The 27,427-nt window shown below is 37.3% G+C and overlaps 1 protein-coding gene and 1 long non-coding RNA gene across 3 annotated transcripts; one reads left to right on the top strand and one right to left on the bottom strand.

The window, feature by feature from the left end:
- Positions 1-1,315: 1,315 nt before the first annotated feature.
- LOC126591499 (uncharacterized) lies at positions 1,316-1,866 on the top strand. The gene is made up of 2 exons (XR_007612408.1): positions 1,316-1,406; positions 1,526-1,866. It is a non-coding gene; the product is annotated as an uncharacterized LOC126591499 (long non-coding RNA).
- A 4,464-nt stretch (positions 1,867-6,330) lies between these two features.
- LOC126591430 (syntaxin-61-like) lies at positions 6,331-11,575 on the bottom strand. 2 transcript variants are annotated; one of them, XM_050257107.1, is made up of 8 exons: positions 11,429-11,575; positions 10,507-10,586; positions 10,071-10,184; positions 8,264-8,377; positions 7,710-7,894; positions 7,091-7,181; positions 6,813-6,878; positions 6,331-6,656 (listed from the first exon to the last, which is right to left on the bottom strand). In XM_050257107.1, exons 2-8 carry the CDS (start codon positions 10,558-10,560, stop codon positions 6,546-6,548), a joined length of 735 nt encoding a protein of 244 aa, XP_050113064.1. In that variant the 5' UTR covers positions 10,561-10,586; positions 11,429-11,575; the 3' UTR covers positions 6,331-6,545. The 2 variants fall into 2 exon arrangements, with proteins under 2 accessions (XP_050113064.1, XP_050113066.1); XM_050257109.1 differs by having other exon boundaries at positions 8,264-8,381; positions 11,429-11,515.
- Positions 11,576-27,427: the final 15,852 nt, after the last annotated feature.

The following is a 27,427-nucleotide window of genomic DNA, read 5'->3' on the forward strand; positions in this document are numbered from 1 at the left end:
TATGTGTGCTCTCATGTTTAGGAAGCTCACTCTAAGAAATAGATGAAGAAGTTGCAAAGTAACTCTTTCTAAACTTTCTTGCTCGAAATTCCTTGTTTCGGTTCTTCCTCTTGTTTGAGAAATCTGCATTTTTCCTTCATCGCTAACAGACTTCGCAGCGACAATAGAAATGACGTCCAGCTTGAGGCCGCTAATTCGATTTGACAGGGAAGTACGGGCCAAGTGTCGGCAGAAAAACCCGGCATAGTTTGATGGAGGATTTTGTTTATTGTGCATCCACTGCACTTTGTATGGCTGTGGCGGTTAAGAATAAATAAATAAATAGAATTATTCTTTTGGAGTTTTCGGAATGTTGAATAAATTTTGATTTTACTCCCACTGTTAGTGTTTCGTATTTAGCTTTCATTAATTCAATTTTATTAAATTTTACTTGTCCAATTTTTAATATTAAAATTGAATTCTGCATTAAAAGAAATTCACATGTGCTTGGACCGTGCTTGGGCCGACATACTTAAACCACAGGACAAACTGACTCATTCTATTTAGATAAAACATTAGGCACAACCCTCGTGATCCTAGCACATTTAGTGTCAGGCCAATAAATGGACTGGCTTCGCATCACCTAATTTTAGTTATACTTTCATAGTAAAAGTAAATTGTATCAATATTTTCACAGCTTAATGTGCATGGTTTATAAGGAAGGAAATTGCTTGGAGATATATACCTATGCCGTGTATATATGTTGTACCATACAACAAGGATATTTGATCATCCCTAGCCACTATTAAAACGAGACATACTACTTAATAAATGGAATGGGCCAACCTAGTTTATTTTAAAGTTTGATCTGTGAACAAAACAAGTTTACGGTTCTCCTCTCCTATGACATAAAAAAAGGAACAAGTTCAAAGTCTAACTCTTGATCACTAGAACTGCCATACAATTTGGACTTGGATTGCTTGTGTAATTTGTCATATTCTGCTAGGTGACAAACAATTCCAAACCAAAATGTTCATCAGCTCGCAATTGAAAAATTAAAGAAAAAGAAACTATATTACAGTTTAAGTGATTTCTTATGTATTCATGTTTAGTATCTCTCTTCTTCGAGATCATTAATTTCCATTCATGCTCCACCTTTAGCTCTAGAGGGCATGCTAATTATATATACTACACACCAGCAGCAAACGGGCATCTCTTCCACAACAGAAATTTTTTTGGAAAACTTTTGATAAGCTGCAGAAGCATGGCCTTTCCTCCTCAATTGCTAATGCTTCATACAACACTTCTAACCCCTATTCCTCAAAGTGTCCTGAAATGATGACTATCATCGAACGTCATGTCCGCACTGTCGTCCGCGCATGGCAGCCTAGCTCATCAACCTGTTCTTTCACAACTGTTTCGTGAATGTGAGTGTGCAACATCTGCAAGTTCGTTTTGTCGTTGTACAATATTTTGCTAAATTGTATCTAAACTATACCTTGGAATTCAGAGTGGATATTAACATTATTTGTTTTCTTCTTTGTAGGGTTGCGATGCCTCCGTTCTTCTGAATGATACGCAGAAATGATAGGAGAGAAGTCTGCTCCGTAAAACTTGAGATCCCTTCGTGAGTTCGAGGTGGTGCACGACATCAAGGCAGCATTGGAGGCTCCCGCAACGTGTCTTTGCAGACATTCAAGCAGTAGCTGCTAAAGATTCTATAGTTGCGGTAAGAAAAACTCAATTTTCTTCTTAAACCCATACTCTGTGGTGTTTATGTTCTCTGCTCATCCAAATTTTGAACTTGTGGAATTTTCCACAATAAAGGCTCTGCCTCAAATTGAAGAACTTAAGAATATATTAAAAGTATGAACTACAACTATTGTGCTGTTTAATTGTTTGGATAACCCTAACAGCTTAAAATGAATTTGAGTAGATAATTCAAACCTTGTTTCCTCTAATTAGTTAGGGATCAGGACTAAGTATCATGATTTAGATTGCTTACCTTAGATTTTGAAAATTGAAAAAAAACAACCAATTTTATTTCTGTCTAAGGCTCTTGATTATTGAGAATGGTAACACTCTAACATGAATATCAATTAGTTAATAATCAATATTTGGTCACTAGAACTGCGTTTTTAAAATAAATTGGTTCGGCATGTCCCATTTATTAAGTGGATCGACCTAAGAACAGTACAACACATTCACCGACTGTAAATAAATCGGCCAAGACGGGCCAACATGTTTAAGTGATCCTTTAAATAACAATCTATCCTCTGATGTAAATTGGATTTGAATTTCGAATTTTGTAATGCAAAGTGGATTGGGGTTTGAAAATTTTGGATTCGTGGCTGGTTTGGGATTACCTAGTCAAAGGAGAAGATGACATAAATGGCGATAAAGAAAATGGTAACTTATGACTTTTACCAAGAGGTCAAAATTGACAAAACTTCTGAGAAATTGAGCCTTCAATTGACAGTTTATTTGCAGAAATTGAAAGTTTTAAAATTGAAAAAGAAGGAATGAGATTGATGAACAGAAAGACTGGAACATGGGTATAGTCCATGGTTACTATGGCCTCCCATCCGCGAATCTTTCACCCGATAACATTAGGGATGTAAGGTAAAAAAAGCAATGGTTATCATCCGAAAAACGGTTCATGCAAATCAAATTGGTAGAAGCTTGAGGACAATATAGGGTGTTAGGCAAACGAAATAGAAGCATTTTTAGTTCTAAGATAAGAGTCACCAGTTTTTTTTAAGAGAGATTATATTCATACATCTCAAATTACTTTATTCACATCTTTTTAACTTTTTAATATTTTTCTATCAGGTGTTAGTGGTGTGTAGAATATAAAAATATTTAAAAAAAATAAAAAGGTGTCAAAAAAGTAATTTAGGGTGTGTGAATATAATCCATGAGAATTAATTAAGACATGGGCTAGGTAAAAGTCTAGAAGAATGGTGAGGTTTCCACCAACATGCAAGATTAGTGTAGTTAATTCTAGCAAAGGAAGCTTTGAATAAATTAGATATTTCTAGAATGATATTTCCATGCTTCTCCAAGGTTCCATCTATGCTAGAAGGCATTCACCCCATTTGAATTCAACAAGAACTAAGAAGTGAGACACAACCAAGAAGTGAGTTCCACTCTAAGTGTGTGAGTGAGATATAAGGTCTTTGTGAGGAGTGTGAGTGTTCACAGTTTGTCTCTAGAAAGTGAGAATGTCATAGCTTTTAAATTGTGCCTTTAAGAGTGTGTGTATTGTAATATTTGTGAGTGTATTACACGTAATTTGTTCACTTGTTTTGTCTCTCCGATACTTATATTAGAGTTGTGTACTCTAATTTTCTTAACAATTGGTATCATAGCAGTACGAACAGAGACCGACTCTAGTGAAACTTTAGATAATCATGAGAAGTTCAGTACTTTGTAAGATTGTTGATTAATCTTGTTCGGCGTACCAAAGCTCTGTCAGCACGATGAGTGATCTTTAAGTAGTCGGAGGAATCAACAAGCTCAACAACAAAAATTACAACACGTGGACAACGTGCATCGAGTCATACCTACAAGGTCAAGATCTTTGGGAGAGTCATCGATGATAGTGAAGTTACGCAGCCGAAGACATCAGTGGCACTTTGCATAAATGGAATATCAAAGAAAGTAAGACTATATTCGCCCTACAACCCACAATTGAAAAGGATATGTTGGAGCACATAAGAAAAGCCAAAACACCGAAAGAAGCATGGGACATCTTCACCACACTCTTCTAGAAAATGAACGATACAAGGCTACAACATCTCGAGAATGAGTTTTTATTAGTGGCACAAAGGACAAAATGAAACAAGATTGGAATGTTAAAGCATCATTCTTTATGGAGGACCAGAAGTTAGCTCTCACAGCAACAAGTCCAGAATCGATTGACTACAACAATGATTGGATCGTCGATTAGGATGTTCAAATCACATGATGTTTGAAAAGAAAAGTTGTAGTATCTTTTTTAATACAAGGGAAGTCGCGTGGTAGTGACAGCTGATAACACAAAGTTACCAATAGCCCATGTCGGTAAGGTAGTAAAGATGTCTACCATGTTCTGGGCATGAAGAAGAATTTGCTCTCAGTGGCGCAGTTGAAATTGTCCGGTTACTATTTCTTGTTTGGTCTCTAAGATGTGAAGGTGTATCAACAACTTAATATCTCAAAAAATCTAATGGTGAGGGACATAGATTGCAGCTTGTCTATGTAATGTCAACAGAGTCTGCATATGTCGACAAGACAAGGAGAAATGAGGCAGTAAATTTGTGGCACATGAGACTAGGCTACGTTAGCTATCACAAGCTAAATGTGATGATGAAGAAGTCAATACTTAAAGGGCTACCTCAGCTTGATGTGAGAAAAGACATGGTTTGTGCAGGATGCCAGTAAGGTAAAGTACACCAACTACCAGACGAGGAGTCGAAGTTCAAAGCAAAAGAACCATTAAAGTTACTTCACTCTGATGTGTTCAGGCCTGTCAAGCAAAATCATCGATAAGTAGGATGCGGTACATGGTGACGTTCATTGATGACTTCTCCAGGTATGCATGGGTCTTCTTTATGAAAGAAAAATCATTTTAAAGTTTAAAGAGTTTAGAGAGACATTCCAAGGAAACGTGGAAAGGAAGATTTGTTGCCTACACCAAGATAATGGAGGAGAATATACCTCGAATGAGTTTTCCCATTATCTATGAGAACGTAGAATCCACCAGTTCACTTGTGCCAACATGCCACAACAAAATGGTGTAGCAGAAAGTTCTGTCAGAGTACGCTACATGCCAGAAATGTACCAGGAAAGTTTTGGGCTAAAGCCATGAGAACTATGACTTATGTGATCAACAGGCTTCCTCAACCAAGGTTAGATTTGTTTCTACCTTTGAGAAATTGTGGGATATGAAATCTACAGTTAGCTACTTTCGAGTATTTGGTTGTGTGTGCTATCTATTTGTTCCCAGTCATCCAATAGCAAAAAGGCAATTAGATGTATCTTTGTGAGATACGACAACCAGAGAAAAGAGTGAAATGTTGTATTCCTACGAATGGAAGATGATACACATCACAAGATGTGATAAAGCATCACTTTGGTGATCCTTACAAAAGGAGGTGTTGTCTGACTCGAGAGAAATTTAAGATAAGTTGCTGCAGATGATAGGGAAGCAAACTGTCCAAATCTAGTTGATTCCAGATAAGCCTAAAGATTTGCTTGATGGTGATGATGTTGAGCAAGAAGTACCTCATAATCCTTGACAGATTGGTGTGTATCAACAACAACCAGGAGAAGTTAGGCCTAGTGGAGTGGAAGCATCAACCCCACAGTCACAACTAAGGAGGTCAATGAGAATACGGAAGCCAAATCTTAAATACACCAATGCATCCATAGAAGAAGAAGCCATTGAATTTGTGATGTGTGAAGAAACATCACAGATTTCCAAGTGCCTTAAAGATATAGGCAGAAGAGATCACTGCAATGGAGCAAAATCAAGCTTGGAATTCAGTGCCAAAGACAAGAAATGTGAAACCCATATCATGCAAATGGGTGAACAAGATAAAGTGTTGACAACTCAATGAGGTAAAAAGAATGAGGTAGTGTTGAGGAGTGTTGAAGATCAACACTAGCCTAAAGAATAAAGGCCCAGCCCATGAGAACTAATTAACACTAAAGCTAGGAAAAGTCTAGAAGAACGGTGGGGTTTCCACGTACATGCAAGATTAGGGTAGTTAATTCTAGCAAACGAAGTAGTGGAATAAGTTAGATATTTCTAGAATGGTGTTCTCATGCTTCTCCAAGTAGCTTCCACCCCATTTGAATTTACCAAGAACAAAGAAGCCAGAAGCAACCAAGAAGTGATTCCACTGAGAGTGAGATCTAAGGTCTTAATGAGGAGTGTGAGTGCTCGAGTTTGTTTTTAAAAAGTGAGTGTCATAACTTTTAAAATTGTGTCTTTAAGAGTTTGTGAGCACTTATATTATAGTTGTGTACTCTAATTTTCTAAACAATGCACACCATGAATTTGATGGGTTCCATGATACTCACAAGAATTGTGAAGTTGTCACACGTCATTGGTTACGTGAGAAGTAGCGCCAGAATTAAATAACCAATTCTGAACAGAAGGAGCAGACGCAGAAGCTCGAGAAGAGGAAGCAGCAGCGACATAGGCTTGCAGCTCGAAGCTTGTTATTGAGGCTGTCCCTAGCCAAGTGCTCCTCCTCTTGGGAGTTGGGGACCAAAATCTATAAGGATGGGGCGAGTGAGGAAACACGTAGATACACAAGAACGAGCCTTTTGACAGAGAAGAAGTCCCAAGTAATAAACAAATAAAACAAATATAAAGCTTCTGTTTCACATTCATCGTCCAACTCTGGTTGTTCAACATCAAATTCTGATCGACCTCAAAACTTATAAGAACCTTAAAAAAATAACGCTTATACGAACAAACCTAGTGTATCCAGTAAATTCTGTACTTGAGAGTTCCACAGTTCTTTCTGGAAGGCTGATCCCTCCCCCACGGAAGACGTGTTCCATTCTTCAGACTAGGTGAGGAAGACCAATACAAAAAGGATGATGAACAGGACGAGTAAAAATAGAATCATCATTAACTGGCCCTTTGCACCTGCCTTCTTCATCACTGTAGCCACTTTTTTCTGCAAAAATCAGAAAAGAGATAAATCTTTTCATCTCTTCTGGGATCAGTAATTATATATTTCAGCCAATTAGCAAGCTGAAGAAAATAAAAGCGAAACTATTCCAGTGGACGGAATCTCTTGGTAGGAGAATCTATCAAGTCAACAAAAACTCACCTGAACAAAATCAAGACGATTTGATGTACCGTCCATTTCCGTGCCCAATTCATCTATAATCTTCTCCTGAAGCACCAAAACACTTAAGAATTTAGTAAATGAAAGTGGCAAGAACGACTTGAAGTGCAGGGCAGAAAGAGCTCATTTGCAAGTAATAGATACACGTTCAGAAATGCATCAAAATGCTCATCTGTTTTCTGTTGCTCCCATTCCATCATATTATTCACAGTTCATATGTAGTAATCACAATACTGTACAGTGATATACAAAATTCTTACCTGTGCGAGGAGCTCTTCATGAATAGTAAGTCCAACACCTCCAATTCTCTCCACACTTGCACTAAGTTGGTCCAACTCCTCATCCTGTTGCCTACAAGCATCAATTGACAGACATAAGATCAAAAGAAACAGAGTTATACAGACAACTGGCTAAAGTTCGGGAAAGAAAAAAAAATTGCCTTCAGTTAGAAAGCATTTTTCGAAACTCAGTGAGGGAGAGAGGAACAAGGGGAATTCAGATTTCAATTAGCGACATTTGATAAAAGGTGCATACAACTCCGTATTTATGATAACAAAAAAGGTTTACCATCAAATTACAAGCTTGGATGGTTTGACCCAAAGAGAATCTCTATATTTTCCTTTTAGAATTTAAAAGCTTTCGTAATTCCGATGATTAATTCAATAATTTTAATAAACAACGAAGACAATTCATTCCAGCTTGTATAAAGTATGAAGTATGAACAAGCACCCGCCAACCGTTGAATTTAGCAAACACTTCCCAAACAATAGAATGATAATTTGTCACCATCTATGTTTGCCACATATACGTGTCAATTGAAAGAGAATTGAGTGTGAAAGATTGAAAAATAAAAAACAAAAAGAAAAGTCAAAACCTTACTTTATGAGAAGCAATTGTCTATCTGATTCTGAAGTTATGAAGTCGTCGTTATGTTGTGCAGCATACTGGTTGGATCTATTGGTCTCCTGAGAATTCGTCAGCCTCATTAGTTCTCGACGCATCCCATTCACGCTAGTTCCAGAAGACTCCTTTCCAGCTTCCACTGCTTTCTTTACAGAACCCACCTGATAAACTATTTGATTAATTGAGGAACTGCCGTACAGTCATCCAAAGGAAAAAAGCAACCGCGTAATATGCTGTACAAATACACAGCAGAGCGTAAACCGCACAAAGGATCATTATGCAATAAAATATCGAGAAAACACAGAAAAATTGAAGCTATATTTCTGGTCACAAAACCCCACACTCAGAACGTGAGAACCCCACACTCAGACTGAGCCGTTAGTAAAAGATGTGGGTAATTGTAAGTCATCAAGACAAGGTTTGTTATGACTTATGACAACACCACAGGTAACGAGAATTACCAGATATGAGATCTTCACAGTCACTAAAATGTTCAAAAGAGTACAGCTTAACACACGATACAATTATACCTGGGCACGAGCAGTGCTTGTCCATCTTCTTCGTTTTTCAAGTTCTACTTCATCAATGCCATACCATGTCGGATCTCTAGCTGCTACAGAAATTGCTTTGTTCAACTCATCTACCTTCCTATCAAGAAAGCATGCTTTCAGTAGTTGCAAACAGAAGTTGAATTAAATTATTAACATAGGTTCGGGAAAAGAAAGGATTGAAAATACAAAAACAAGAAAATTACATTGCACCCCAAGTCACCTTATCTCTGACAAGAATAAAATGTCTGTCTACAAAACTATTATTGGATTGGATTTACAGAGTTTTCAATGGATGTATAGAGATCAATAAATATATTTTTTGAGATTTGTTATTAGCATTCCAAAACACTCCAAACCTTCTACATTTAAAAAGAAAAATACACTTGTAAGGAGTGCACAATGAAATTTTTGGAGTGCCAATAAGATTTCCCTTGCTTTTAAAAAATATGAAAATTTGAAGGAAACTTAAAGATTTGCTAAACCAATCTTTGATGCATCAAGTATATGACATGTAAAGTTAATTTAGCGCAAACCACTAACCAGTATCGATCTAATGCTTCTACTACAGTGTAGAAACTACCTTTAGTCATTTAGTCCTCAATATTTAGCACAACAACAACAACAACAAAGCCTTTTCGCACTAAGTGGGGTCAGCTGTATGAATCCTAGAACGCCATTGAGCTCAGTTCTGTGCCACGTCTTTTGTTAGATCCAAGTACTCTAAGTCTTTTCTTAGGTCTCTTCCAAAGTCTTCCTAGGTCTTCCTCTACCCCTTCGGCCCTAAACCCAATATTTAGCACATAAAAAAAAAAGGCATACATTGGATGTTTCATCCCTTTGTGCACCAACTGTGGGAATGAATTTTATTTTAACATATTTGGTTAACAGAGTGGTTAATGGATGGATACAGTAAATAACCATTAGTTGGTCACATGGGTTCATCTTCTATATTTTCCGTTTTTCTTTTTAGATGAGTATTTGTGCAGTCTTGTTGACGAAGTAAAACATAACCAATTCTTGGGCTTAATACCACAAAAAATCTCAATGCTGTACATGTCTGAGGTCAAGGGAAATTTGCTACAATAACAGATATTTTCATTTGAGCTATCGACATATAATAAGCTATACTTAAAAAGATAAATTGAATACAGTACTCCATTTCTTTAATTATTTTGAGAAATCGTCCTACTGACAAACCCAATTTAAATAGTTTTAGTACTGGTTTGGTACTGAGGTGCTTTTATAAAAAGTGGGTATAAAAAAAGCTGAGCTAAAAAAGGTGATTGGTAAACACTTAAAAACAGCTTATTTTCATAGTTTTGGGTGAAAAAAAGCTAAAAATGTGAAGCAGCAAAAATAAGCTTATCCTCACAGCACAGCAGAAGCAGTTTTTTTTTCAAAGCACAGCAATACCAAACTAACCCTTATGCCAGCCTATTTCCAAGAAGTAAAGAATCAACTCTCTTGTTTAACTAATCACAGTTTCTTTGACATGCCACTCACATTGAGAAGAAAATTTCAGTGCACTGAAACTCAGTTGCAACATTTCAGTCGTTATTGATATGTTCATGAATATTCAACAAATACAACTGAAATTGTTATGTGTTACCAGCTATTTCTAATGTTTCATTCAGACATCCATGTGGTCACCAATGTGCCACTAAAAGTCCCATATTTTGGTTATATGCCAACTCTTGCATCACAGCACTGACAACCACCTATGATCCATTCTTTATAATAGAGCAACACAGATAGAATTAAATCACATGTGAAAGTATTAACGCACCTGCCATTCAATGCTACCACAAGAAGCAAGCAGCTCCTTTGTGAGATGTGCTTGCTCTCCATTATCAGATGAAATACGCTCCCATTGGTGAAAAGAAGACTGCAACTTATCAATCTATTCAAGAAGGAAATGTCATAGCCCGGATTAATTCCTACTCTCAAACATAATGCGCAGAAAAAAAAATTCTGCACATATACTCAATACCAAAATCATCTGTCAGTAAAAAATTGGAAGATGTGGATGACAGTGTGTTGAGGCATCTGGGTTTGTATGTGTGTGTGTGTGTGTGTGTGAAGAGCGGAAAGTAATACTCCAAAGAGAGCATACGAGTCTACTAAAGGGGGACTTTGAACTGGATAATATGTATCAAATGAAACATATAAATTGTACATCATTCCAGGAGCTTCCAAATGACTTAAGTAATTTGACAACTTACAGATTCTTGAATCTCCTCTTTCACAACATAGAACGGATCTTGTGCTGATGGCATTGTGAACCTTAAGGAACTAATCTATCCTATGAGCATCCAAAAAAGAAACTTCCGTTAGAAAAACCATATCCCTAACTGCAACTAAACATGAGAATACATGCATATATAAACAAGAAATTCAATTCTACTGAAAGATCCACTAAATAAATCAACTGAAACAGAACATTCAGCAAGAGTTAGTGAAAAGTGTTTGGTCGGCCTTAGCCCCACTACATTTTGATTAGCATGAACTGAAACTCGATTTCCGAATATCCAAATGAGTTTTAAGTAGAACCGATCTGTACCTTTTCCTTCATTTTACATTTCCAAATATGCAAATGAGTTTGTTTTTTCTTTCTATTTAATAATTTTTTTGACATGGCAACCGAGTAATCCTTAATGTCATGAAAAATCAACAATCATCAATTGCCATCAATGCCACACTATATTCCCGAAAAAATATAATTACAAGTTGATCATACACAAAAATAATCAAGTCCTACAACAAGCAGATTCAAACAAGGAATTTTCGACATTCATTAGTGACATACAACTGCATCGAAGAATGAAAGTACAAATTACTTGGATAATTAGCTGAATTAGATCCACTTAAGCATATCATATGCATACGAATTGCTTAATCACATTAACAACTGATCAAATCATTGAATTCATTCTCCACTTCGGATAAGTAACTAATAAGACAGAATTTCAGATCAAAATCACCCAAAAATTGAATAACCTGACTGATTTTCCGCATACCGAACACGTTATACGAATCAAAATTCTCGCCCAATACACCAAAATTCCGATTTGAAACAGCATATACATATATATATATATATATATATGGGACAGAAAAAATTGAGAATAGTGATGGAGGGGATACCTGTACGGACTGAACGGAGAGACGGGGACCTGATGTGTGAGATCCTCGTGAGGACTAATGCACGGAAGCAGACGAAGAAGTATTGAGAAGACGAAGTTGTGAGAGAAGAATTGTGTGGGCTTCGGTTTTGGACATAGAAGAGCTTTAACTTTTACTAAGGCCCAGAAAGGCCCGTATATTATTTTTATGGATCCCATATATCCTATATTCTTATTGTTGGTTGAAACGACGTAAGCCGTAGTAGTTTTTTTTTTAATACATCTCTAATCTTTAATATTAGAAAGGATACACTCAATTTTGGTGTCTTAAGCCTTCACCAACAAGTTTTAGACAAAAAACCCTTGAAACAAAAAAATCTACTACTGACTGAATATAATGCAACCAAAATAGCAGGGATACTTTTGTCAAAAAAATTAGAAACAAAACAGAAAAAAAAAATCTCTCTAATATTAGAAAGCCAGCAATTAATTTGGTGTCCTAAGACTTCACTAAAAAGTTTTAGACAAAAACACCCTTGAAACAAAAAAATCTACTACTAATTGAAAATAATGCAAACAAAATAGCAGGGATACTTTTATCATCTCTAATATTAGAAAGTCAGCCATTAATTTTGGTGTCTTAAGGTCTCACCAAAAAGTTTTAGACAAAAATACCCTTGAAACAAAAAAATATACTACGAACTTCATAACTTCTCTACTCTATTTGTTCGGTTACAAAATTATGATCTCTCTTCTTCGCCCAAGCTCCTCTCCCAATTCAAGCACTCATTCTGTCTTTCTCTCTTGCTCTAACTAAGCCACCGCCGCTGGTTCAGAACCGCCACCACCACCGCCGATTCAGATGGTTTTAAAATTTTACAGTGTCATTGTTTATCACTTCCCTCGCCTTAATTTCTTGATTGTTTCTTCTTTGCTTTTTGGTCCATTTTTTTTAACACATTTTATTACTATGAACAAGTATTGGATGAATTGTAGACCCGGACCTTTTTGTCAATAAGAACAAAAAAGCTGTTCGTGGTTTCAGATTTAGAGAAGAAGAGATGGAAATTTTCACTGGGTAAGTATTTCATTGTGTTTAAATTTCACTAGGTTTTTAATTTCACCTTTATCTTTTGTAGTTGTGCAAAAATCAAGGAGAAAAGAACAAGGCGAGGGAGAAACAGAGAGAGAAGTCAACAAAGACTCTATTTTCTCTAAATTCCTTCCAGCATGTGTCCACCATTTACCAATGTTCTAAAAAATAGCCTAGGCGGCAGCTAGGCACTAGGCGGTGGTGAGCCGAGGCATTATTTTGCAAATTGGTTGGAAAAATCGGATGGGCTCTAGGCGGCGCCTAGGCGGGCTAGGCGGCTAGGTGGGTTAGGCGGTTTTTATTTTTTATTTTTAATGAAATTAAAAAATAAAATAAAAAATCCTATCTAAGTCTAAGTGGTTTAAAATTGTGAACTTGTTGTACATTTGTCATCCTACAATACTCATCACTATGGTTATATCGCATATATGCTTAATGTGTTTTTAAATTTTGGACTTGTTGGATACTCTTTTTGCATTTTATCATTTTTTTATTATCTTATCCATGAATTTCATACAAGTATAATTTTTTGTAAGTGTCATGCATTTATTTACAAGATATACAATAAATTTACCTAAATCTGCCCAGGCACCCGTCTAGACCCTGCCTAGGCGCCTCGGCACTAAGCGCCAACTCGTCGCCCGACTAACGTCTAGCGTTTTTTAGAACCTTGGTTGGATGCGCCATCGACGTACAAATGCCAGAAGTCTCCATCAGGTGAAGTAGGGGCTAGGGCATGCTCGGTTGCCTCCGGGGCATCGTTGGGCAGCTCTATCACGTTGCCTAGGCTAGGCTTTAATTCTGTTATGAAGTCCACCAAGGCTTGGGCCTTTATTACCGTACAGGGTCGTAAAACTAAGCCATATTGGCCAAGTTCCAACGCCTATTTCATTACTCATTGAGAAGCATGTAGGATTGATCGTAGAGGATACTGAGTCATGACGATGACTATATGAGCTTGAAAAGATGGTTTGAGCTTCTAAGCTGCAACAACTAGTGCCAAATTTAATTTCTCAATCTTCAAATATCTAGTTTCCACATCGAGAAGAGCTTCATAAGTGTAAAATACCCGTCGTTAGGCCTCTAGCTCTTCTCGTATGAGGGCAGAACTCACTGCTACTTCCGAGACAACCAATAGATGTATAAATCCACCGCTGCTTCTGGCTTGGATAGGGAGGTGATGTGAGATATTTCTTCAAGTATTGGAAAGCTTTTTCGCATTCATCATCTCATTTGTCTCGATGTGCCCTCTTGATTACTTTGAAAACATGCTTGCATTGATCAGTGGACCGCAAAAGGAAGCGATTGAGCGCGTTTGCTTGTCCGATCAAGCTTTGGATCTCCTTCAAGGTAGTTAGAAAGTTTATCTCTAAGATCACTCAAATTTGCTTGGGATGTGCTTCAATTCCTCGTTGGGTTACTAGGTACCCTAAAAATCTGCATGAAGATACTCCGAATATGTATTTGGCGAGATTGAGCTTCATCTTGTACTTTCTAAGGATTTCGAAAGTTTCCGCCAAGTTGCCGATATGGTCTAATCGCTGCTTACCCTTCACCATGATGTCATCGATATAGACCTTCATGGTTACTCTAATTTGCATCTTAAACATCATGTTCACCAGTCGTTGGTAGGCTCCAACGTTCTTGAGGCAAAAAGGCATGACCTTGTAACAATAGAGTTGTAGCCAGAGTATGCATCCAAGAAACTGAGCAGCTGGTTCCTAGAAGTTGAATCTACTAATAGATTGATTCGGGGAACTGGATAAGGAACATTTGGGCATGCTTTGTTAAGGTCGGTGTAGTATATGCAAACCCTCAATTTGCCTTTCTCTTTCTTCATTACTAGCATGACGTTGGCAAGCCATGCTAAGTGTGCTATCTCTTCTATGAATCCAGCCTCCATTAGCTTGTCGATTTCCGCTTCTATGATCGCCACTAGTTCGGGTGCGAAATGTCTTCTTTTTTGGATCACCAGTTTGGCAGTGGGGTCCATGTGCAGCTTATGGCAAGCTATCTTAGGGTCGATGCCTAGCATGTCAGAAGGTGACCATGCAAAGACGTAATGATTTTCCTTAAGGAAAGTTGTGAGTTCCTCCTTTTCTTTCGGGCTCAAACGTGAGCCGATTCTAACAGTCTTCTCCGGCTGCTGGGGATTAAGAATGATGTGCTCGACATCCTCTTCGGGTTTCCATCCCGTCTCGTCTGCTAATGCATTGATTTAGACACCATTTTATTGATCTGTCTTCTGTAATTGTTATTTGGTAGCTTCGTCGTCCTTTTAGACCTCGGTAGCCTTTATGGGGGTAAAGGTCTTCTTTTTTTACTCATTCAGTACTTACACAGTGCATCGTCAAGATATAGCCTGGTCAGACTTGATTTCTTCGACTTATCCAGGGATGCGAAATCAGATTTTTTTATACTTGACGGAGGTTACGGCATCTAACTTTATCAGCCAAGGTTACCCTATAATCCCATTGTAAGGAGACATGTCGCTTATTATCGTGAACATCTGCTTTGAGAAAACTGGAGTGTTCTTACGTCAAGTGTAATATCACCGATGGCAGTCGAGGTGTGTTCGTTGAATCCGGTGAGTACCTTTTTTGGCATATAATTGTGATTTCCAGGCCTATCTTCTGAATTACTGAAAGCTGAAGTAGGTTGACTGTACTTCTGTTGCCAACCATCGTTCTGTCGACTAAAACATAGGCTAATTGGACAGATACCACTAATGCGTCGTCATGCGGAAAGTCGACGACTTCGGCATCTTGCTTGGTGAAGCCAATAATGGGTCTAGGTTGGGTGTTTATTGTCTGGACCTATGAGACTAGTAAAGCCTGATGGATCTTCCTTTTCTTGGAGTTGTTGGTGGTCCCCAAGTGCTCGGATTCGGCAAAGATGTCATTAATCTGAATTGTCTTGGTTGACGGCTCTTCATCGGCGTCTACGTTTCTCCTAGGATGCGTAGCTGGCTTGTCTAAGTATTTATCAACCTTGCCTTCTTTCACCAACTTTTCTAGGTAGTTCTTCCAAATGTAACAGTCGTCAATTGTGTGACCGGGACCTCAATGGAATACGCAATACTTAGTATGGTCCAACTTGGAGGTATATCCCTTTGATTGCTTTGGCAGCTTGAACCAAGGTTTGCTCTTGATGTCGCAGATAAGTTAGTGAATTAGGATCGAAAACCTATAGTAGTTCTTGGGCGTCGAGCCTTCTTTAGTTGTGGATCAGTCCCTACGTTTGGCCTCCTGCCTGCTTTTGTTGTTGTACTGCTTCCCGTCCTCCTTCTTTTAAGCTACTTCCGATTCTCTTCGAGGTTGCTCGGGTGCCTTGGTCGCTCGTTGAGCTTCATCCCAAAGTGCATGCTTATCTGCCAGAGTGAAAAAGTCTGCGAAAGTTAGATCTTCTTTCATAATCAGTTCTCCGAACAGCGAGTGGTCTGTTGGGAGTCTTTTTTGGAAAACTGCACTAGTTATCGAGTTGTTTCATTCGACTATCTTTGCCTTCTCTGCTTTAAACTTCTTCACATAGTCACAAAATGACTCATTTAGGTTCTTCTTGATCGAGTGGTAAGATGAATAATCCATGGTGAAAACCAAAGAAAGCTCATCGAACTTCGAATAGACTATGGCGGTAGGGTGTGGAACTAATCTTGCTCCTCACCTTGTAAAGTGGTGGCGAATATTTTGCACATGAGAGAGTCGTTGTTCTAATAAAGGACAACTGTACTTCGGTAGTGCTTCAGGTGTCTCTCCGAGTCATAATCTCATTTAAAAGATATGAAATGTGGCATGCTAAACTTGCGTGGAGGCTCTGCTTGCTCGGTCTCGTCCTTAAAAGGTGACCTGCCTATGTTGGTCAGTAACCTCGTTGCATTGGAAATTACGCAATCGCTCGGTCATGTGCCTCTCTAGCTCTTCTTAAATTTACCTTTGTTAGGGGTAGTGGAGCTCTCAGCTGCTCTTCCATGTGTTCGGCTTATCTATGCCGCAGCTGCGGTGCATATGGTACGATCCTAGCAGGCAAGTCGACTTGGGTGACTGCTTCTTTTCGTCCGTCGTGCTGCCTACTCCGATGTAAGGTAGATAATGCTTTTTACGGGCCTAGCCGTGAATGAACACTTCGCTTAGAAATTTGCTTATGTTAATTATTGGAGTATGGCCCCAACAGTGAATGTATGCTTGTCTGTGGGCTTAAGTGAAAGTGCACGCTCTTCTGCGCGCGCTAAGACGAAAGTATACGTTATCTCGAGGGTCCAGTTAGGAGTGTACACTGCTAAAACGCTCAGTTTGTGGCTGGTTGAGTAGCTAATTGCCTAGACGCTGCAAGAAAGGTTCATCATCTACCCTTGTCCTACTTCGGGACACCTTGTCTGGGGCACGCTACATCTCGGTATGTTGCAAGAGCTGATTCATTAAGATAATCTGATGTGCGAGGGCGCTTATCAATTATATGACTTGTCGAGACAAGTGTTGTTCGCCATTTAGGTTGGAAGAGCTTGAACGGTATGAGTCATTTTGAGTAGTGAAAGTGTAATAGACTCCGAGCGCGAGATTTGAGTTGGGAAATGTCAAATCTGTAGAGAAATAGGGTGAAAATACCCCCCCGTTCAACCGTCTATCAAGAAATTTAAAGACGGGACAGTTGAACCGGTCTTTGATCGATTTGGGCTGCTAAGAGGGCCACGTGTGTAGGTTGCCCCACGTGCAGTACCTGTGGGCGCTGGGCCTGGGCTCGGCTCAAGAGCGTGCTGGGTTTAGGCTCGCAAATGCTGGGCTTGGATAACTTGGGCATGCGCTGCTAGGGCAGCGGCTTAGGCTGCCTTCGGCTCCTAGGGTTGTTGCTGCACAGTGGCATGGGCTTGTGGCTGCCTTGCTGCAACCTATTCATCGTGGGCTCACTTTGGGCTGCTACAGTGGTTGCTGTTGTGGTGGTTATAATAGTGGTGCCCCGTGGGGATGGTGCCGCTCTACTAGCCGTCACGTTGAGTTTCATGGATCATTATGGTAGGGTTATGTCATGATCTCCATAACTTGGTCCAAATCCTTGAACGTGGGAAAGCGACAGATCTACTAATTTAGGGGATAAATAAAAAGACTCGGACAAGATTTCACTTTGTCGGGCAAGGTTGAATGTCTTGCAGCCATTTCTCTTTGAGTTTGCAAGGGTTGTATGCTAAAAGGGATGGATGGTAAACATGTTTTACATGAGGGAGTCGATACTACAACACTAGGGAAGGTAGCAGAGCTTTTAAACAAGACAAAAGATAGCTTTTTTAAGGAAACTATGACTAAAAAGACTGAATCTAGGTTGGTTTTAGCTTTTTTGGATGCAAATCTGGCTTGAGAGCAGAGTTTGTATGTTGTTTGATTGGTTGTTTAAGTATCCTTGTCTCTGTTGTCTCTTCTTCCTTTTATAGGCGATTTGGCCCGACTATTAAAGCATTGTTCTTAGCTGACGACTCTCAAGGGCAGTAAGTCATCATATATTTACACCTTTATGCCATTAGAAAGTGCTTTTTGGTTGGTAGTGAGCTGGTCTCTGCCAGTTGTCACTTCAATCATACGCACATGGCCTATGCCTTGGCTGAGAGGGCTTTAGTTTGTCTCTAGGCTCGATGCTGGGCTTCGGGCAAGTCCTTATTTAATTTGGCATCTTTGCGCCTTCCTTCATTCAAGCCCAATATTCAAATATTAACCCAAACAATATTCATATTTGAAGTGCGAATAAAAATATTGTACCCTTGGCAACTAATCCTCTTGATAGTACGGTAGTAACATCTAAATGTGCAAATGTAGTGGCCGGAACATGATCAGTCTGGTATCCCATGCTAGGGCTTTATTCTATTCATTACTTATGCATATGAGCTAAACGAACACATGAACAAAAAAGGGAAAACTTTATATAGTTTTCTTATAAGTTATATCAATAACTATAGTCTATTCCGAATCCAAAATTTTCATCCAATACACATTAATTTCAATGTTTAACATCATATCAACAAGAACTTGGATTAGAAAACTTAAATATGAAAATCGGGAATTATGTGCTGGTGGAGAGAGGTGGCAAAGTGGTGGTGGAAAGGAGAGAGGTTGACCCGGTGGTGGTGGCTTGATGGGATACATTTCAACTTGAGCTTTCATCCCTTCAAAACAACTAAAATGCCATAAAAAAAGTAGTTGTAAAAATCAATTGGGTTAATTGTACAGTTCCCGCCCACAATGCCACTTTTAAAGTACTTGCAAAGCCTAGGGCTCGGTTAGTGTTCAAATCTGCTAAAATCAAATATTCATTAGTACTACCACTTAGTAATACAGTCTAATGGTATTCCTCTTCACTTATAACTGAGAGGTTTTAGATTATAATCTTGCCAAAGGCAAATTTGAACAACATTATCGCTAGTCTATTATAAGGCTAAGCTCACCACCTCCCTTTAATGTAGAAATATTGTTTGCACAAGAAAAAGAAAAACCATTCATTAGTACTTGAATGAAATAAAGGCATTTAGTTCTTGTACAAGCCCAAATTTATTTTAATTCCAAACAACTTGTTCATTTTTCTCCCCTCCTATTAGCTGATCTATAAATGAAGGAAGAACATTACCTTCCATTAAAAGAGATGAATGATGAAAAATTGATGAAGTTTATTTTATTTTCAAGGAACTAAGTCTTTGTTAATTTTTGTTAAGAAATATTAATCTAATTAAGTGGATGACGGCTGATTCCACAAACAGAACATGTATTTCATAAAACTAATTAAGTGGATAAACTATTGCAACCATATCGTTTGGTGTAACTGGTTATTCCTTACCACAGGCCTGTAAGGTGTAAGTTATCGGTTCATATCAATTAGGGGCTTTGATTTTTTCATAAATCATAAAACTTCAGCAATAGTATTTATATTTGAAGTGTGAATAAAGATATTGTACCCTTGGCAACTAATCATCTTGATAGTACAGTAGTAACATCTAAATGTGCAAATGTCGTGGCCAGAGCAAGATCAGTCTGGTATCCCATGCTAGGGCTTTATTCCATTCATTACTTTTGCATATGAGCTAAACCAGCACATGAACAAAAAAGGGAAAACTTTATACAGATTTCTTATAAGTCATATCACTAACTATAGTCTATTGCGAATCCAAAATTTTCATCCAATACACATTAATTTCAATATTTAACATCATATCAATAAGAAATTGGATTAGAAAACTTAAATATTAAAATCGGGAATTATGTGGTCGTGGATAGACCTGTAAACGGGTCGGGTTTATTGGGTTTGGGTCGGGTTGAACCCGACCCGTTAAGTTAACGGGTCACCCGAACCCGACCCGTTAAGCTAACGGGTCACCCGTTATCACCCGTTAACAATTATTATTATTATTTTTTTTGCATAAAGTTTAATTTTTGTTATTAAGACTTTACTAAAATTACTAAAATATCTTTAACTAACGGGTGCTAACGGGTGTTCACGGGTCCTAACGGGTCTAACGGGTTGACCCAAAGTGACCCGTTATTTAACGGGTTGTTAACGGGTTCACCCGTTAGCGACCCGACCCGTTAAGCATCCACCCAAATACAAATATTAACGGGTTGGGTTGGGTCGGGTCGGGTTAATGGGTTGGGTCCAAAATGCCAAGCCTAGTCGTGGAGAGAGTTGGACCAAGTGGTGGTGGAAAGGAGAGAGGTTGACCCGGTGGTGGTGGCCTAATGCGATACATTGCAACTTGAGCTTTCACCCCTTCCAAACTACTAAAATGCCATAAAAAAAAAGTAGTTGTAAAAATCGATTGGATTAATTGTACGGTTCGAAAGGGTGTTTGCCGCCCACAACGCCACCTGTAAAGTACTTGTGAAGCCTAGGGCTCGGTTAGAGTTCAAATCAGCTGAAATTAAATATTCATTAGTACTGCCACTTAGTAATACAGTCTAGTGGTATTCCTCTTCACCTATAAGTGAGGGGTTTTCGATTGAATTCTTGCCAAAGACGAATTTGAGCAACATTATTGCTAGTCCATTGTGAGGCTAAGCTCACCACCTCCCCTTAATGTAGAAATATCGTTTGCACAAGAAAAAAAAACAATTCATTAGTACTTGAATGAAATAAAGGCATTTAGTTCTTGTACAAGCCCAAACTTATTTTAATTCCAAACATCTTGTTCGTTTTTCTCCCTTCCTATTAGCTGGTCTATAAATGAAGGACGAACATTATCTTCCATTAAAAGAGATGAATGATGAGAAATTGATGAACTCTATTTTATTTTCAAGGCAATAAGTCGTCGTTAATTTTTGTTAAGAAATATTAATCTTATTAAGTGGATAATTGCTCATTCCACATCAAGAACACGTATTTCATAAAACTAATTAAGGGGATAAACTATTGCAACCGCATCTTTTGGTGTAACTGGTTACTCCTTACCTCGAACCCGTAAGGCGTAAGTCATTGGTTCAAATCCAATAAGGGGCTTTGCTTTTGTTCATAAATCATAAAACTCTAGCAATAGTATTCATATTTGAAGTGCGAATACAAATATTGTATCCTTGGCAGCTAATCCTCTTGATAGTATGGTAGTGGCATCTAAATGTGCAATTTGATTTTGTCATAAATCATAAAACTCTGACAGTTGTATTCATATTTGAAATGCGAATAAAGATATTGTACGCTTGGCAACTAATCCTCTTGATAGCACTGTAGTAACATCTAAATGTACAAATGTTGTGGCCGGAGCAGGATCGTTTTGGTATCCCATGATAGGGCTTTATTCCATTCATTACTTATGCATACGAGCTAAACCAGCACATGAACAAAAAAGGGAAAACTCTATATAGTTTGCTTATAAGTCATATCAATAGCTATAGTCTATTGCGAATCCAAAAATTTTCATCCAATACACATCAATTTCAATGTTTAACATCATATCAATAAGAACTTGGATTAGAAAAGTTAAATATTAAAATCGAGAATTATGTGGTGGTGGAGAGAGTTGGAGCAAGTGGTGGTGGAAATAAGAGAGGTTGACCCAGTGGTGGTGTCCTGATGGGATACAATGCAAAATGAGCTTTCATCCCCTCCAAACTACTAAAATGCCATAAAAGAGTAGTTGTAAAAATCAATTAAGTTAATTGTACAGTTCGAAAGGGTGTTCGCCGCCCATAACGCCACCTGTAAAGTACATGCAAAGCCTAGGGCTCGGTTAGTGTTCAAATATGCTGAAATTAAATATTCATTAGTATTGCCACTTAGTAATACAGTCTAGTGGTATTCCTCATCACTTATAAATGAGAGGTTTTAGATGAAATTATTGCCAAAGGAGAATTTGAGAAACATTATTGTTAGTCCATTGTGAGGCTAAGCTCACCCTCACCCCTTAATGTAGAAATATCGTTTGCACAAGAAAAAAAAACCATCATTAGTACTTGAATGAAATAAAGGCATTCCGTTCTTGCACAAACCGAAACTTATTTTAATTCCAAACATCTTGTTCATTCTTCTTCCCTCCTATTAGTTGGTCTATAAATGAAGGAAGAACATTATCTTCCATTCAAAGAGATGAATGATGAAAAATTGATGAAGTTTATTTTATTTTATTTTATTTCAATGCACTAAGTCGTTGTTAATTTTTGTTAAGAAATATTAATCTTATTAAGCGGATAACTGCTCATTCCACAAAAAGAACACGTATTTCATAAAACTAATTAAGTGGATAAACTATTGCAACCGCATCTTTGGGTGTAACTAGTTATTCCTTACCTCGGACCCGTAAGGCGTCAGTCATCGGTTCAAATCCGTTAAGGGGCTTTGCTTTTTTTCATAAATTATAAAACTCCGGCAATAGTATTCATATTTCAAATGCGAATAAAAATATTGTATCCTTGGCAGCTAATCCTCTTGATAGTATGGTAGTGGCATCTAAATGTGCAATTTGATTTTGTCATAAATAAAAAAACATTGACAGTAGTATTCATATTTGAAGTGCGAATAAAGATATTGTACGCTTGGCAACTAATCCTCTTGATAGCACAGTAGTAACATCTAAATGTACAAATGTTGTGGCCCGAGCAGGATCGGTCTGGTATCCCTTGCTAGGGTTTTATTCCATTCATTACTTATGCATATGAGCTAAACCAGCACATGAACAAAAAAGGGAAAGCTCTATATATTTTTCTTGTAACTCATATCAATAACTATAGTCTATTGCGAATTCAAGAGGTTGCGAATCCAAGAGGTTTACCCGGTGGTGGTGGCTTGATGGGATACATTGCAACTTGAGCTTTCACCCCCTCCAAAGTACTAAAATGCGATAAAAAAGTAGTTGTAAAAATCAATTGGGTTAATTGTACAGTTTGAAAGGGTGTTTGCCGCCCACAACGCCACTTGTAAAGTACTTGCAAAGCCTAGGGCTCGGTTAGTGTTCAAATATTCTGAAATGAAATATTCATGAGTACTGCCACTTAGTAATACAGTCTAGTTGTATTTCTTTTCACTTATAAGTGTGAGGTTTTAGATTAAATTCTTGCCAATGGCGAATTTGAGCAACATTATTGCTAGTCCATTGTGAGACTAAGCTCCCCCCCCTCCCCTAAATGTAGAAATATCGTTTGCACAAAGAAAAAAAAACCATTCATTAGTACTTGAATGAAATAAGGGCATTTAGTTCTTATACAAGCCCAAACTTATTTTAATTCCAAACATCTTTTTCATTTTTCTCCCCTCCTATTAGCTTGTCTATAAATGAAGGAAGAACATTATCTTCCATTAAAAGAGATGAATGATGAAAAATTAAAGAAGTTTATTTTATTTTATTTTATTTTCAAGGCACTAAGTCGTCGTTAATTTTTGTTAAGAAATATTAATCTTATTAAGTGGATAATTGCTCATTCCACATAAAGAACACGTATTTCATAAAACTAATTAAGTGGATAAACTATTGCAACCGCATCTTTTGGTGTAACTAGTTATTCCTTACCTCGGACCCGTAAGGCATCTGTCATCGGTTAAAATCCGATAAGGGGCTTTGCTTTTTTTCATAAATCATAAAACTCCGACAATAGTATTCATATTTGAAATGCAAATAAAAATATTGTATCCTTGGCAGCTAATCCTCTTGATAGTATGGTAGTGGCATCTAAATGTACAATTTGATTTTGTCTTAAATCATGGAACTCTGACAGTAGTATTCATATTTGAAGTGCGAATAAAGATATTGTACGCTTGGCAACTAATCCTCTTTATAGTACGGTAGTAACATCTAAATGTACAAATGTTGTGGCCGGAGCATGATCGGTCTAGTATCCCTTGCTAGGGCTTTATTCCATTCATTACTTATGCATATGAGCTAAACCAACAAATGAATAAAAAAGGGAAAACTCTATATAGTTTTCTTGTAAGTCATATCAATAACTATAGTCTATTGCGAATCCAAAATTTTCAACCAATACACATTAATTTCAATGTTTAACATCATATCAATTAGAACTTGGATTAGAAAACTTAAATATTAAAATTGGGAATTATGTAGTGGTGGAGAGAATTGGAACAAGTGGTGGTGGAGAGAATTGGACCAAGTCGTGGTGGAAAGAAGAGATGTTGACCCGGTGGTGTTGGCCTGATGGGATACAGTGCAACTTGAGCTTTTACCCCCTCCAAACTACTAAAGTGCCATAAAAAAGTAGTTGTAAAAATCGATTGGGTTAATTGTACAGTTTAAAGGGTGTTTGCCGCCCACAACGCCACTTGTAAAGTACAAGCAAGGCCTAGGGCTCGGTTAGTGTGCAAATATGCTGAAATTAAATATTCATTAGTACTGCCACTTAGTAATACAGTCTAGTGGTATTCATTTTCACTTATAAGTGTGAGGTTTTAGATTGAATTCTTGCCAAAGGCGAATTTGAGCAACATTATTGCTAGTCCATTGTGCGACTAAGCTCACCCCCTCCCCTTAATGTAGAAATATTGTTTGCACGAAGAAAAAAAAACCATTCATTAGTACTTGAATGAAATAAAGGCATTTAGTTCTTGTAAAAGCCCAAACTTATTTTAATTCCGAACATCTTTTTCATTTTTTTCCCATCCTATTAGCTGGTCTATAAATGAAGGAAGAACAATATCTTCCATTAAAAGAGATGAATGATGAAAAATTGATGAAGTTTATTTTATTTTATTTTATTTTCAAGGCACTAAGTCGTCGTTAATTATTGTTAAGAAATATTAATCTTATTAAGTGGATAATTGCTCATTCCACATAAAGAACACGTTTTTCAAAAAACTAATTAAATGGATAAACTATTGCAACCGCATCTTTTGGTCTAACCAGTTATTCCTTACCTCGGACTCGTAAGGCGTCAGTCATCAGTTCAAATCCGATAAGGGGCGTTGCATTTTTTCATAAATCATAAAACTCCGACAATAGTATTCATATTTGAAATGAAAATAAAAATATTGTATCCTTGGCAGCTAATCCTCTTGATAGTATGGTAGTGGCATCCAAATTTGCTATTTTATTTGTCTTAAATCATAAAACTCTGACTGTAGTATTCATATTTGAAGTGCGAATAAAGATATTGTACACTTAGTAACTAATCATCTTGATAGCACGGTAGTAACATCTAAATGTACAAATGTTGTGGCCGGAGCAGGATCGGTCTGCTATCGCTTCCTAGGGCTTTATTCCATTCATTACTTATGCATATGAGCTAAACCAACACATGAATAAAAAGGGAAAACTCTATATAGTTTTCTTGTAAGTCATATCAATAACTATAGTCTATTGCGAATCCAAAATTTTCAACCAAAACACATTAATTTCAATGTTTAACATCATATCAATAAGAACTTGGATTAGAAAACTTAAATATTAAAATTGGGAATTATGTGGTGTTGGAGAGAATTGGACCAAGTCGTGGTGGAAAGAAGAGATGTTGACCCGGTGGTGCTGGCCTGAGGGGATACATTGCAACTTGAGCTTTTACCCCCTCCAAACTACTAAAGTGCCATAAAAAAGTAATTGTAAAACTCAATTGGGTTAATTGTACAGTTTGAAAGGGTGTTTGCCGCCCCCAACGCCACTTGTAAAGTACTTGCAAGGCCTAGGGCTCGGTTAGTGTGCAAATATGGAGAAATTAAATATTCCTTAGTACTGCCACTTAGTAATACAGTCTAGTGGTATTCATTTTCACTTATAAGTATGAGGTTTTAGATTGAATTCTTGCCAAAGGCGAATTTGAGCAACATTATTGCTAGTCCATTGTGAGACTAAGCTCACCCTCTCCTTTTAATGTAGAAATATTGTTTGCACAAAGAAAAAAAAATCATTCATTAGTACTTGAATGAAATAAAGGCATTTAGTTCTTGTACAAGCCCAAACTTATTTTAATTCCAAACATCTTTTTAATTTTTTTTCCCATCCTATTAGCTGGTCTATAAATGAAGGAAGAACAATATCTTCCATTAAAAGAGATGAATGATGAAAAATTGATGAAGTTTATTTTATTTTATTTTATTTTCAAGGCACTAAGTCGTCGTTAATTTTTATTAAGAAATATTAATCTTATTAAGTGGATACTTGCTCATTCCACATAAAGAACACGGTTTTCATAAAACTAATTAAGTGGATAAACTATTGCAACCGCATCTTTTGGTCTAACTAGTTATTCCTTACCTCAGACCCGTAAGGCGTCATTCATCAGTTCAAATCCGATAAGGGGCGTTGCATTTTTTCATAAATCATAAAACTCCGACAATAGTATTCATATTTGAAATGAGAATAAAAATATTGTATCCTTGGCAGCTAATCCTCTTGATAGTATGGTAGTGGCATCCAAATTTGCTATTTGATTTTGTCTTAAATCATAAAACTTTGACAGTAGTATTCATATTTGAAGTGCGAATAAAGATATTGTACGCTTAGCAACTAATCCTCTTGATAGCACGGTAGTAACATCTAAATGTACAAATGTTGTGGCCGGAGCAGGATCGGTCTGGTATCCCTTGGTAGGGCTTTATTCCATTCATTACTTATGCATATGAGCTAAACCAGCACATGAACCAAAAAGGGAAAACTCTATATAGTTTTCTTGTAAGTCATATCAATAACTATAGTCTATTGCGAATCCAAAATTTTCAACCAATACACATTAATTTCAATGTTTAACATCAAATCAATAAGAACTTGGATTAGAAAACTTAAATATTAAAATCGGGAATTATGTGGTGGTGGAGAGAATTGGACCAAGTGGTGGTGGAAAGAAGAGAGGTTAACCCGGTGGTGGTGGCCTGATGGGATACATTGCAACTTGAGCTTTCACCCCCTCCAAACTACTAAAGTGCCACAAAAAAGTAGTTGTAAAAATCAATTGGGTTAATTGTACAGTTTGAAAGGGTGTTTGCCGCCCACAACGCCACTTGTAAAGTACTTGCAGGGCCTAGGGCTCGGTTAGTGTGCAAATATGTGAAAATTAAATATTCATTAGTACTGTCACTTAGTAATACAGTCTAGTTGTATTCATTTTCACTTATAAGTGTAAGATTTTAGATTGAATTCTTGCCAAAGGTGAATTTGAGCAATATTATTGCTAGTCCATTATGAGACTAAGCTCACCCCCTCCCCTTAATGTAGAAATATCGTTTGCACAAAGAAAAAAAAACCATTCATTAGTACTTGAATGAAATAAAGGCATTTAGTTCTTGTACAACCCCAAACTTATTTTAATTCCAAACATCTTTTTCATTTTTTCCCCTCCTATTAGCTGGTCTATAAATGAAAGATGAACAATATCTTCCATTAAAAGAGATGAATGATGAAAAATTGATGAAGTTTATTTTATTTTATTTTATTTTCAAGGCACTAAGTCGTCGTTAATTTTTGTTAAGAAATATTAATCTTATTAAGTGGATAATTGCTCATTCCACATAAAGAACACGTATTTCATAAAA

The sequence above is a fragment of the Malus sylvestris genome, chromosome 11, assembly GCF_916048215.2.
Source record: "Malus sylvestris chromosome 11, drMalSylv7.2, whole genome shotgun sequence".
Classification (NCBI taxonomy): domain Eukaryota; kingdom Viridiplantae; phylum Streptophyta; class Magnoliopsida; order Rosales; family Rosaceae; genus Malus; species Malus sylvestris.

Excerpts from the sequence above, each read along its gene's own strand:
- LOC126591430 (XM_050257107.1), bottom strand. The coding sequence starts at position 10,560 with ATGCCATCAGCACAAGATCCGTTCTATGTTGTGAAAGAGGAGATTCAA. Across the intron at positions 10,185-10,506 it reads AAGAGGAGATTCAAGAATCT|ATTGATAAGTTGCAGTCTTC; the intron begins GTAAGTTGTCAA and ends CTTCTTGAATAG. Across the intron at positions 6,879-7,090 it reads ATGAAGAGCTCCTCGCACAG|GAGAAGATTATAGATGAATT; the intron begins GTAAGAATTTTG and ends TTGGTGCTTCAG.